This window comes from Ornithorhynchus anatinus, chromosome 8, assembly GCF_004115215.2.
Source record: "Ornithorhynchus anatinus isolate Pmale09 chromosome 8, mOrnAna1.pri.v4, whole genome shotgun sequence".
NCBI lineage: Eukaryota > Metazoa > Chordata > Mammalia > Monotremata > Ornithorhynchidae > Ornithorhynchus > Ornithorhynchus anatinus.
This window is the reverse complement of record NC_041735.1, coordinates 4,939,531-4,953,292: the sequence shown is the minus strand read 5'-3', so window position 1 is coordinate 4,953,292 and position 13,762 is coordinate 4,939,531. Positions and strand designations below refer to the sequence as shown.

Genomic DNA, 13,762 nt, shown 5'->3' with positions numbered 1-13,762 from the left:
CCCGATGACCCCGTATCTCCCCCCAGCGCTTAGAACAGCGCTTGACACATAGTGAGCGCTTAACAAATGCCATCATCATTATTATTTAAGGCCTAATACTTTAATACTTTCCCGCTGTCGTGAGTGTGACGGCTGCTTCCCGCCCGCAGGCAGGAAGCTGAGTAGCAGAGCTCTGCCAAGGCTCGATTTTCCTGGTCCGATCGTGGTTTCGCTGGGGGCGGGGGTGCCATAATAATCGTGGCGTTCGTTAAGCGCCTACTATGTGCCGAGCACTGTTCTAAGCGCTGGATGTGCCAGGCACTGGTCATTCAATCGTATTTATTGACCGCTGACTGTGTGCAGAGCACCGTACTAAGCGCTCGGAGAGTACAATTCGGCAAGTAAAATCGAGACAATCCCTCCCCAACAACGGGCTCACAGTCTAGAAGCGGGGGAGACAGGCAGCAAAACAAAACAAGTCGCCAGGCATCAGTAGCATCAGTGTAAATAAAGAGAATTACAGTTCTAAGCGCTGGGGGAGATACCAAAGTAATCGGGTTGGACACAGTCCCCCGTCCCACGTGGGGCTCACGGTCTTCATCCCCATTTTACGGAGGAGGGAACCGAGGCACAAAGAACTCACCTCTTTTGTGAAGTGACTTGCCCAAAGTCACACAGCAGACGAGCGGCAAAGCCGGGATGAGATCCTTGGGACTCCCAGGCCCGGGTTCAAGCCGCTATGACACGCGGCTTCTCGACGTCAATCAATCACCGATATTGATTGAGCACTTACGTGCGGGGGACTGTACCAAGCACTGGGAGAATACAGTGCAGCGGGCTGAGGCTGACGCGTACCGACGCGTGTATACATTATGTGGGTGTGTACAAACAAGTATATACTTGGCGTAGTGGATAGAGCACGGGCCCGGGAGTCAAAAGGTCATGGGTTCACTTATTCATTCTCTCAATTGTATTAACGCCCTCCCGCCTCACCTCCGCCAAACTCATTCTCTTCCCCTCTTCAAAACCCTACTTAAAGGTCACCTCCTCCAAGAGGCCTTCCCGGACTGAGCTCCCCCCTTTTTCCTTCTGCTCCCTCTACCCCCCCCCCCGCCACCTCTCCGCAGCTAAACCCTCTTCTCCCCCCCTTTCCCTCTCCTCCTCCCCCTCTCCCGTCCCATCCCCTCGGCACCGTACTCGTCCGCTCGACCGTCTATATCTTCATCACCCCATTTATTTTGTTTAATGAGATGTACCTCACCCTGATTCTATTTATTTGCTATCGTTTTAATGAGATGTTCATCCCCTCGATTCTATTTATCGCTATTGTTCTCCTCTGTCCGTCTCCCCCGATTAGACCGTGAGCCCGTCAGAGGGCGGGGACCGTCTCGATCTGTTACCGATCTGTCCATTCCAAGCGCTCAGTCCAGTGCTCTGCACATAGGAAGCGCTCAATAAATACTATTGAATGAATGAATTGAGCACTTACTACGTGCAGAGCACTGTACTCAGCACTTGGAAAGTACAAGAAAGCGATAAAGAGAGACAACCCCTGTCTACAAAGGGCTTGCAGTCTAGAGGCGGGGAGATGGACATCAAAACACGTAAACAGGCATCCATATAAATAAATAGATTTAAATGAATAAATTTAAATAAATAGAGCCTTCAGTAGATTCTGATGGGAAGGAAGAGTGATGGGTAGATTTGAGGGAGGGTACATAGTAAACGCTTAGAACGGTGCCCGGGTTCGAATCCCAGTCCCGCCCCTTGTCTGCTGGGTGATCTTGGCGAGTCTCTTCACTTCTCTGTGCCTCAGTTTCCTCGTCTGTAAAATGGGGATCGAGACTATGAGCCCCACGTGGGCCGGGGACTACGTTCAACCCGATTTCCTTGTTGAGAAGCAGCATAGCGTAGCGGACAGAGCACGGGCCCGGGAAGAGGAAGGTGATGGGTTCTAATCCCCGTTCTGCCATTCGTCTCCTGTGTGACCTTGGCCAAGTCTCACTTCGCTTCTCTGGGCCTCGGTCCCGTCATCTGTAAAACGGGGATGAAGACCGTGAGCCCCATGTGGGACGGGGTCTTCGTCCAACCCGATGACCTTGCGTCTACCCCAGCGCTTAGAACAGTGCTTGGCATGGAGTAAGCACTTAAATACCGTCATTGTTATTGTTATTATTGGAACCCAGATCCTCTGACTCCCAGGCCTGGGCACTTTCCACTAGGCCACACGGCTTCTCAGCTCCTCCTGCGAATCCCTGAGGGTGGGCAGCGGAACAGCTGCTCATTATTAGTGGGAAAAGTGGGGCAGCGCCCGCCCGGAGGGCCTCATTAGGGGAGCGCGGGGTGGGGGTGAGGGTGGGGTGGGACGAAGGACCCTCGGAAAACGCCCCAGGAGGGAGGCTGGGACCGGGGCCCCGCCCAAGCCCGATGGCCAACTGGCCGACCGGTCGTGGGCGCGGGAGAGGCAGGCAGAGGGAAATCTGGGCCCAGACGTCAAGGGGGGAGACGGGCTTCGTTTGCTGGGTGACCCTGGGCAACTCACTTCACTTCTGGAATTGTGAAAAGAGCACAGGCCTGGGAATCAGAAGGTAATGGGTTCTAATCCTGGCTCTGTGCGACCTTAGGCAAGTCACTTCACTTCTCTTCAGTTACCTCATCTGGAAAATGGGGATCGAGACAGGGACTGCGTCCAACTCATTCATTCATTCATTCATTCAAGAGTATTTATTGAGCGCTTCCTACGTGCAGAGCACTGTACTAAGCTCTTGGAATGGACAAATAGGCAACAGATAGAGACGGTCCCTGCCCTTTGACGGGCTTACGGTCGCATCGGGGGAGACGGACGGACGAGAACAATGGCAATAAATAGAATCGAGGGGAAGAACATCTCATTAAAACAGTAGCAAATAAATAGAATCAGGGTGATGTACGTCTCATTAACAAAATAAATAGGGTAACGAAGATCTATACAGTTGAGCGGACGAGTACGGTGCTGAGGGGAGGGGAAGGCAGAGGGGGAGGAGCAGAAGGAAATGGGGGGGGGGGGGAAGAGGGTTTAGCTGCAGAGAGGTGAAGCGGGGGGCAGAGGGAGCAGAGGTAAAAGGGGAGCTCAGTGTGGGATTTCCTCGTATCCACCCCAGTGCTTGGTACAGTGCCTGGCATAAAGTAAGCACTTAAATACCATCATTATGATTATTATCATTATTATTATCTGTGCCTCAGTGACCTCGTCTGGAAAATGGGGAGGAAGACTGTGAGCCTCACGTGGGACAACCTGATCATCTCGTATCTACCCCACTGCTTACGACAGAGCTCGGCACATAGTAAGCGCTTAACGAATGCCGTGATTATTACTATTATTATTATTATTATTAATCCCAGCTCGGCCATTCGCCTGCTGTGAGGTCTTGGGCAATCCATTTCCCTTCTCCGGGCCTCAGTTCCCTCATCTGTAAATGGGAATTGAGATTGCGAGCTCCACGTGGAACAGGGTTTGTGTCTAACTCGACCGGTTTCTACCCATCCCCGTGCTTAGAACAGTGTCTGGTACATAGTGAGCGTGTAAAAAGTGCCACAGTTATTATTCTTATTGTAGGTGATAATAATGATGGAATCTGTTAAGTGCTTACTATGTGCCGAGCACTGTTCTAAGCACTAGGATAGATACAAGGTAATCAGGTTATCCCACATGGGGCTGTCTTCATCCCCATCTTACAGATGAGGAACTGACAGGTCACCCAGCGGACCAGCGGCGGAGCCGGGATCGGAACCCACGTCCCGTGACCCTGTGCTCTCTCCGCTCTGCCGTGCTGCCCGTGACCCTCTGACCTCCGGGCCCGGGGCTCCAGCCACTCCTTCTTCTGCTTCTCCTTCTTCTTCCCGCTTCTCCTCGGTTAGCGGGGCGCTCGGTACGGTGGCCGGCGCCCGGTAAGCGCTTAACGAGTACCGGTGGGAAAGCAGCGTGGCTCAGTGGAAAGAGCCCGGGCTTGGGAGTCGCAGGTCATGGGTTCGAATCGCGACGCTGCCACTTGTCAGCTGGGTGACGGTGGGCAAGTCACTTCACTTCTCTGGGCCTCAGTTCCCTCATCTGTCAAATGGGGATGAAGACCCTGAGCCCCACCTGGGACAACCTCATGACCCCGTATCTACCCAGCGCTTAGAACGGTGCTCTGCACATAGTAAGCGCTTAACAGGGCCCAACATCATTACTTGTCAGCTGGGTGACGGTGGGCAAGTCACTTCACTTCTCTGGGCCTCAGTTCTCTCATCTGTAAAATGGGGATTAAGACTGCGAGCCTCCCGTGGGACAACCTGATGCCCCTGGATCTCCCCCAGCGCTTGGAACGGTGCTCTGCACATAGGAAGCGCTTAACAAATACCAACATTATTAAAAGAGAGTGGGGTGAAGGGTTGGGGTCGGAGGGGGTGGTTGGTGCCACTCACCGGCAGACGGGGGGCGGCGGCCCCCTCGGCCCTCCCCGGCCCCGGCCCATCCTGCTTCCCAGGCGCAGCAGGCAGGCGGAGAAGCCGCGGTAGATGCGCGGGCAGTCCTCGGCCCAGGAGAAGGAGGAGGAGGAGGAGGAGGAGGAGGAGGAGGAGGAAGAAGAAGAGGCGGCCTTCCCTGCGGGACACCGCAACCAGGGGATGCCTCCAGCGCCGCCCGAGCGGGACGTGGGGAAGGGGAGCCGCGCGGCTCCTCCTCGTCCCTTCGCCCTCGCCCGTGGATCCCGCTTCCCGGTCCGGCCCGGGACCCTTCCCCGGGAAGCTCAGATTCCCCTCCGACCCCCAGCCCCCTCTCCCCGACCCCCCCAAGCCGCCCCCTCTCCCCGGGTGGGACGTGGGAAGGGGCGCCGCGCGGCTCCTCCTCGTTCCCCTGCCCTCCCCCGAGGATCCCTCTCTCCCGGTCCGGCCCGGGACCTTTCCCCGGGAAGCTCGGATTCGCTCCGACCCCAGCCCCCTCTCCCCGACCCCCCAAGCCGCCCCCTCTCCCCGGGTGGGACGTGGGAAGGGGCGCCGCGCTCCGTCCCCCTGCCGCCCCCCGTGGATCCCTCTCTCCGGTCCGGCCCGGGACCCTGCCCTGGGAAGCTCGGGAGTGTCCCCGACCCCAGCCCCCAAACCGCGCCCCCTCCCAGCCTCCCCCCGCCGCCCCGGCGGCGCGGAGCGCACGGCGCAAATTGCGCCCGAGGAGGGACGGGGAGGGGGGCCGCGCTTTACCGAGGGAGAGGAGCAGCAGCGCCGCGCAGAGCATCCCCGTCGCCATGGTAACGGCTCTGGGCCCTCCGGCCTGGGTACCGGGCCCGGGAAAGCCCAAGGGAGCCCGGGGGCCCGCGCCCCGACTCGGCAGCGCCGCCGCCTTGCCCTTTCCCCTACCCGCTCTGCCCGCACTCCCTCTCACTGCGGGGCTCCGCCGCGGCCGCCCAGAGCCCCCGCTTCCCGCCTCCCCCCTTCCCTGCTCATCCCCCCTTCCCCCCGGGCCCTCGGACCGGCCGCTCGGCCCTGCCCGGCCCGGGGCGACCCACGCCCAGCCAGCCGGCCCGGCTCCCTCCTGAATCCGACCCGATGCCGGGACCCTCCAATCCATCCACCCCCCGACCATCTTGATGCATTTATTTATCGATCCTATAGCTGATTTATCTATGTCCATTCACGTCCGTCTCTCCCTCTAGGACCCTACGGTCGGCTGCGCGATCGTTATTATAGATTTACTTATCGGTGGTGATTTATTTACGTATGAATCTAGCTCCTTCTGTTCATTTCGGGAACTCGTTGTGAGAACCCTTCGATCCACCGACTGAGCGATCGTTATTATATATTCACTTATCGATCGTGATTTATTTACGTGTGAATTTAGTTCCGTCTATTAATTTCCGTCTATTATTATAATAATAATAATCGTTATTATGTATTTATTTACCGATCGTGATTTGTTTACGTATGAATTTAGTTACGTCTGTTGATGTCCGTCTCCCCTCTTGCCTGGGAACTCAGTGGCAGGACCCTTCAATCGATCGATCGTTACTATATATTTATTTATCAATCATAATTTATTTACTCAGGTGTGCATTTATTTATATCAATGTCTGTCTCCCCCTCTGGACTGGGAGTTCATTGTGGGCAGGAATGTTTCTCTGTTGTTCATCCCAAGCGCTTAGTACAGTGCTCTGCACATAGTAAGCGCTCAATAAATACTATTGAATGAATGTTGTTCTGTTTGACTCTTCCGGGTGCTTAGTACGGTGCTTTGCCCACAGTAAGCGCTCCATAAATGCGAATGAATGAACGAGTGAGCACCTACTGTGAGCAGAGCGTTGCGCCAAGAGTTTGGGAGAGCACTATTATTATTATTATTAACCGTATTTATTGAGCGCGGACCGTGTGCGAAGCACTGTACGGAGCGCTTGGAAAAGTACAACAGAACATCAGACACATTCCCCGTGGAGAGCCCGGGCTTAGGAGTCGGAGGTCATGGGTACGAATCCCGGCTCTGCCGCTTGTCAGCTGTGTGACTGTGGGCGAGTCATTTCGCTTCTCTGTGCCTCAGTGACCTCATCTGTAAAATGGGGATTAACTGCGAGCCTCACGTGGGACGACCCGATGACCCCGTATCTCCCCCAGCGCTGAGAACAGTGCTCGGCACAAAGTAAGCGCTTAACAAATACCAATATCATTTGGTATTTATTATTCTTCCCAGCCCACAACAGGCTCGAAGTCTAGAGAGTGAATAGACTCCCTCCCCTTGCCCTCGAGGACTTTCAATCTGCCCTGTGATCTTGGGCAAGTCACTTCTCTTCTCGGGGCCTCAGTTCCCTCATCTGTAAAAGGGGGATTGAGACCGTGAGGCCCTTGTGGGGCAGGGACGGCGTCCATCCTGATCAACTTGCATCTACCCCAGTGCTTAGAACAGTGCTTGACACCCAGTGAGCACTTAACAAGTACCGTAATAAGAATTACTATTATTATCCTAATGAAAAGCCATATGGCCTAGTGGATAGAGCACGGGCCTGGGAGTCAGAGGACCTGGGTTCTAATAAAGGCTCCTCACTGAATGACCTTGATCAAGTCGCTTTACTGCTCTGTGCCTCAGTTTCCTTCTTGGTAAACGTGGATTTAATTCCTCTTCTCCCTCCTACTTAGACCAAGAGCCCCACCTGGGACCAGACTGTATCAGTCAGCCGTATTTATTCATTTATTCAGTCATTCAGTCATATCTATTGAGCACTTACTAGGTGGGGAGCACGGTACTAAGCGCTTGAAAAAGTACAGTACAACAATTAAGAGTCATTCGATCGTATTTACTGAGCGCGTCCTGTGTTCAGAGCACCATTCTCAGAGGTTGGGAGAGAACAGTACAGCAATATAACAGACACATTCCCTGCCCGCAAAGAGTTTACAGTCTAGACGAGGAAGACAGACATTAATATAAATAAATAAATGATATGTACATAAGTGCTGTGAGGCCGGGAGGGGGGATGAATAAAGGGAGCCAGGCAAGGTGAAGCAGAAGTGAGTCGGAGAAGAGGAGGGCTTTAGTCAGGGAAGGCCTCCTGGAGGAGATGGACCTTCAATAAGGCTTTGAAGGGAGGGAGAGTCACTGTCTGACTCTCCTGAGAAGCAGGACGTGGGCGAGAAGCGGGTGGCGAGAGAGACGAGATGGAGGGGCGGGGAGTAGGTTGGCAACGGAGGAGCCAAGTGTGCGGGCCGGGCCGGAATAGGAGAGCGGCGAGGTGAGGTCATTTCTCCACGTTCCCCGGGTGGCTCTAACCCCGGGCGAGTCCCTTGGCAAGCGGCTTATATTTGTGGGCGACCCCGGACCCCTCCTCGAGCTGAGCGGAGCCCGCCTCTCCGGGCTGGGCTGCGGGTCAGTCAACCCACTGCGGCGACTCCTCCCGCCTCAAGCTTCCCCGGGAGCGGGCAGGATCCTGGGCTCTGTGGCGGGTGGGGCTCTGATGTCACAGTCCCTTCGGTCGCTTGACTTGCCGCCTCGGATTCGAACTCGCCCGGGGCCCCCGGTCACTTGGCTGTAGCCGTGGCCGGGAATGTCTCCCCCACCGGGGCCTCTCTCTCGGGTCGGGGGGGTTGGGGCGAGAGGAAAGGCCCGGTCCACCAGCCGGATCCGACGCTGATGATCCCGGTCGTTTGTCGGGTGCTCACTATGTGTTCGGCACTGTGCTGAGCACCGGGTGGTTACGGGATCATCAGGTCAGATACGGGCTCTGCCCCAGGCTAAAGGGAAAGGGGCCGCGGATACTTAATCCCCGGTTTCCAGGGGAGGAAACTAAGGCCCAGAGAAGTTTAGTGACTCGGCCAAGGCGACACAGCAGGCAAGTGGTGTTAATATGTGCTAAGCACTGTAGTAAGTGCTGGGGTAGATACAAGATCAGCAGGACAGACGTAGGTGCTGTCCCACGTGGGGCTCCCAGGCTGAGGGGAAAGGGGCCACAGATGTTTAATCCCTATTTTACAGGTGAGGAAACTGAGGCCCAGAGAAGTTAAGCGACTCGCCCAAGGCGACACTGCAGGCAAGTAGCATTACTACGTTCGAGTGGCGTTACGGTGTGCTAAACACTGCCCTAAGCACTGGGGTAGTTACAGGATCAGCAGGCCGGACACAGGCTCTGTCCCACGTGGGGCTCCCGGGCTAAAGGGAAAAGGACCGCGGAGATTTAATCCTCGTTTTACAGGTGAGGATACCGAGGCCCAGAGAAGTTAAGCGACCCACCCAAGGCGACACAGCAGCAGGGCCGGGATTCGAACCCAAGCCTCCCTACTCCCAGCCCCGCGCTCTTTCCACGAGGCCCCGCCGCTCCTCAGCGCCAACAATCAGTGCGTAGCGTTTACTGAGCGCTTTCTGGGTGCAGAGCCTTGCAGAGCCCTCCGGGGACCGCGGAGACTACGATCCAACTAAGAAAATTCGGGGTACCTGCCCTTCTTCCAACGACTCCTCCTCCCAACCCCCAAACTCCCTCTCCGTCCCCCGACGTCCCCGCCAAAGACAGACCCCAGAATCCTGGCGGGGTCCCCAAGAACCTTTATATGGGAGATTAATTAGTAGAATTAAGTCTTTTCCATCCCGCTCACTGCTGTCTTCTTTCAGCGGCTTCAGTTCATTTTCGAAAGGAGGAGTCTGCGGAGACAACACCTCATCAGCTCCTCCGGCTGCCTCTTTTGAGGGGGCATCCTTACCGGGGGAGGCTAGCCGGAAAGGTGGGGGGTTCGAGCAGGACCCCGAGGATACGAGCGTGGCTTATATCCCGCTGCAGAAGACTGAAACCTTGGCGCAAAGGCAGCCGGAGGGGAGTTGTGTGGATAACAACCGAGGTCGGGGATTCCGAACCCAGGTCCCTCTGACTTCCCGGCCCGGGCTCCACCCACTAGGCCCCGCTCCTCCTCTCTGTATCTCCGTCTTGCGGCCTGTTCCACCCAGGGAGTTGAATGTTTTCCTTTCCCCGCTTCCCGCCGGGTCCGCGAAGAGTCCCCGGGCCCGGAGCCTTTACTTATTTACGTTAATGTCTGTCTCCCCTTCTAGATTGTAAACTCGCCGTGGGCGGGGAATGTGCCCGTTTATCGTCGCGTCGTCCTCTCCCAAGCACTCGGGACAGTGCTCTGCACACAGTAAGCGCTCAATAAATACGATCGACCGACTGCCTGGGGAAGGAGAAGAGGGGAGGAAGGACCGGCTTTGCCCCCTCCCCAGGCCCTGGGGGGCAAGAGGTTGGAGAAGTCTGCTCTAGACCTCCTCCAGTCGGTCTCGCCACCCTAGTGGGGTCTGGGGCCGGAGGCGGGACCCCAGAGAGAGGAAAAGCCGGGACCTCCCCCCGCCGGAGCCGCTCACCGGGGCCGTAGCCGTAGCGTTGGGTCCGAGAGGATCTCGGCTTCTCCAGCGATGCTGAGCAGGAGCGGGTACAGCACCGCTTGACCCAGCGCAGGGCGGAAGGTCTGCAGAGTACCCGGGGGGCGGGCAGGTTGACCCGCTGGGGCAGACCCTTGAACCAGGGCCACGACTGCAGGGCCCGGGCCTGGGCGAGATCCAGTCCCGGGGGCCGGGGGGTGACCCGGGGGACTTGGATGGCGGCGGCGGGCTCGGTCTCGAGGCGGCCTGCCTCGCCGTCCTCGGGCAGAATCTCGCCCGCCTTGGGTAAGGGCTTCTTCGAGTCTTTCTCCTCTGGTTTCTTGTGTACAAAGGAGATTCTTGTCCTGCGGTGGCGGAAGGAAGGTTGGTTCATTCAGTCACTTGTGTTTATCCAACGCTTACCGTGCGCAGAGCACTGCGCTAGGCGCTTGGGAGAGTACGGCACAACACTAAACGGACACGTTCCCTGCCCACAAAGGGCTTGCAGTCTAGAAGGGGGGAGACGGACATCAAGACAGATAAATAAACGACAGATCCGTACATAAGTACGGCGGGGCTGGGAGGTGAGTCAGGGTGGCTGAACCTGGACTCCCAGCTCGGGGCCTAACCTCTTGGTTAATAATGACGACGGTATTTGTTAAGCGCTTACTATGTGTCAGGCACCGTTCTAAGTGCTGGGGGAGATATAAGCTAACACGGTCCCTGTCCCACAAGGGGTTCACGGTCTTAATCCTCCCCACTTTACAGATGTGGTAACTGAAGCCCAGAGAAGGGAGGTGATTTGCCCAAGGTCACACAGCAGACCAGTGGCAGAGGCAGGATTAGAACCCAGGATTAGGATTGAGAAGCAGCGTGGCGCCGTGGCAAGAGCCCGGGCTTTGGAGTCAGGGCTCATGAGTTCGAATCCCAGCTCTGCCACTTGTCAGCCGTGTGACTGTGGGCGAGTCACTTCACTTCTCTGTGCCTCGGTTCCCTCATCTGGAAAATGGGGATGAGGACCGTGAGCCCCACGTGGGACAACCTGATTCCCCTGTGTCTACCCCAGCGCTTAGAACAGTGCTCTGCACATAGTAAGCGCTTAACAAATACCAACATTATTAACCCAGATCCTCCTGAGTCCCAGGCCTGGGCTCTAGCCACTAGACCACACTGCTTCTTGTTGGGGCTCCTGGCAGTATGTCAATTACAGAATCTAAGAATTGAGGGAAAAGCGGCTTTCCTCTAGAATGTAAATTCATTGTGGGCAGGGAATGTGTCCGTTATATTGCTACATTGTCCTCTCCCGAGCGCTTAGTGCAGTGCTCTGCACATAGAAAGCGCTCAATAAATATGATCGATCGATTGATTGATGGAGATTGGTTTCTCAGCTTCCCACTCACTAAACGGCAATATACAGGAGCAGAAAAAGTGTCCGGAGGGAAGACGGGACAGATGAGTGATGAGGAAGAAAGTCTCAATGCTTTTAAATACGGAGACCGAGAAATCTCAGGAAAAACTCCCCTTATAGGTGGTTAAGAGGGCCGGGGGGATGAGGGAGGCAAAACCGCGGCACCGGGTGACTTTTGAGACGGCAAAAGGAGCTCAAGATGTCTGCGGCAAGTTGAGCTGACTTATGCCGCGGCCCCGGGAGCAGGAGGAGAGGAGTGGTGGAATCCAAGAGCCACGGCAGAAGACGGGGGAAGTGGGGTTCCACGTGGCATATCGCAGATAAATTCCCCGAACCCTCCTTGCATTTCGGCTCCCCTGGAGCGGGATGCTAACCGAGAAGTGGGAATGAAACGCCTCTGGAAGGGGCGGACCGGGAAGCAGTGCAACAGTTCTGGCCCGGAGGTACCCAAATAATGACGACGATGGTACTTGGTAAGCGCTTGGTAAACGTGCCAGGCACCGTTCTAAGCGCTGGGGTAGATACGAGTTAATCAGGTCGGACTCAATCCTTGTCCCCCACGGGGCTCCCCGTCTTCATCCCTATTTTACGGTCAGGTCACACGGCGGACACGTGGCGGAGCCGGGATGAGAACCCAGGTCTTTCCGATGCCCAGGCCCGTGCTCTGTCCACTGAATAATAATAATGGTGGTATTTGTCAAGCGTTTACTATGTGCAAAGCACTGTTCTAAGCGCTGGGGGGATACAAGGTGGTCAGGTTGTCCCACGGGGGGCTCACAGTTTTCATCGCCATTTTACAGAGGAGGTAACTGAGGCACAGAGAAGTTAAAGGACTTGCCCAAAGCGGCGGCAAGCGGCGGAGGCGGGATTAGAGGCCCCTGATTCCCAAGCCCGGGCTCTTTTCCACTGAGCCACGCTGCTTCTCAAATGCGCCTGGCTGGGCCCTGCCCGAGTTCTCCCCGGCGCTGAGCCCTCATCGACGGACCCCGGGCTCGCGGCAACCAGCCCTACTCACCCAGAGGCGGTGCAGAGGATCTTAGGAACACTGAGCAGTGATTTCCAACAGCTCTTCGCTAAACTGTGCAGTCGCCGAATGCGGCGATCCGAGCCCTTCAACATCTTTAGGATTGACAATTTCTTCATTACCTGCTCGGGCAGAGAAGACAGAGGATGTTGAGCCGTTCGGCTGTTCAGACAACCCTAACCTTCCCCTTTCCCTTCCCCTTCTCCCTCCGTGGATATAAGAACCCGAGGCTGAACGTTAATATCAATAATAACGGTCGTGGTATTTGTTAAGCGCTTACCGCGTGCCAAGCATCGTACTAAGGTACTGGGCTAGATACAAGGTCATCGGGGTGGACGCTGTACCGGTCCCAAGGTCTAGGGGGGAGGGACAACAGCTCTTTGTTCATCATTCTACAGAGGAGGAAACTGAGGGACGGGAAGGTGAAATGACTCGTCCGTGGATGCGCAGGAGGCGAGCGGCAGAGGCAGAATCAGAACCCAGATCCTCTGACTCTCAGGCCCGGGCCTTGCACTAGGCCCCGCTGCTGGCTTAGTTCGACCTAGTCTGGCAACTGCTGGGGGAAAGTGGGCCAGTTCTCTGATTTGTCTTTGGTGCTGGGGGTGGCGGGTGGAAAGCAAGGCAGGATCCTGGCGGCTCTCCATGCCCTTCGAAGGGAGAGGGGGGTGTCGGGAGGGAAAGGAGCAGTCCCTTACTGTTCTGAGCTGACTCCTCTCTTTCTCCCGGATATGCATGGGCCTCAGGGTCATGTCTTGGACCTGGGGAAAGAATGTGGTTAGTTGGGTCTCCTGAACCCTGCCTGGGGCCGGGGGAGGGCGATTCCTGAGAAAACGGCAGGGCAGAGAGCTCACCCCGGACCCTACTGCAAGAAGCGCGCAGTCGCCGTGGCTGTCGACCCCCTTCGAACAGCCGCGTGGCCTAGGGGCTAGAGCGCGGGCCTGGGAGTCAGGAGGTCGTGGGTTCTAATCCCGGCTCCGCCACGCGTCTGCCCCGCGACCTCGGGCCAGTCGCTGTACTTCTCTGGGCCTCAGTTACCTCGTCGGCAAAATGGGGGATTGAGACGGCGAGCCCCGCGTGGGACGGGGACTGTATCCAACCTGACGTGTTCATATCCACCCCAGCGCTTGGTGCGAGGCTCGGCACAGAGTGAGTGTTCGACAAATACCACAGTTACGACTAGTATGCGTGCTCGGAGCCATTCCCGCTGCCCGACAGACCCGACCCCCGTCGAGCGGGCTCTGCTGTCCGGGGCCAACTTGGATCCTTACCTGGGGAGTTAGGTTGGAGTTCCCTTTGTCTCTTGAGGCGCTCATGTTCGGGGGGACGCTGGGACTCAGAGGCTGAGGGACAGATCGATGCCGCCTCCTCTGGGAGACAAGTGCTCCGGCCAGTGTGAGGGGCTCAGTTTTGGGGGCCCAAGGCCTCGGGCCCATCACACAGGACCCAGCGCTGTGACATCACAGCGCTGTGTGACACCAGAAATGCCTCCGGGGGACCTGCCTGTCCGGGGGCGGCGGGCAAA

At 56.7% G+C, this 13,762-nt stretch overlaps 1 protein-coding gene across 1 annotated transcript; it reads right to left on the bottom strand.

Moving 5' to 3' along the window:
- Window positions 1-8,984: 8,984 nt before the first annotated feature.
- On the bottom strand, window positions 8,985-13,660 carry TP53TG5 (TP53 target 5). Its single transcript, XM_007663786.3, has 5 exons — window positions 13,509-13,660; window positions 12,936-12,998; window positions 12,232-12,362; window positions 9,812-10,173; window positions 8,985-9,103 (listed from the first exon to the last, which is right to left on the bottom strand). Exons 1-5 carry the CDS (start codon window positions 13,551-13,553, stop codon window positions 9,084-9,086), a joined length of 621 nt encoding a protein of 206 aa, XP_007661976.1. The 5' UTR covers window positions 13,554-13,660; the 3' UTR covers window positions 8,985-9,083.
- Between the last annotated feature and the right edge of the window lie 102 nt (window positions 13,661-13,762).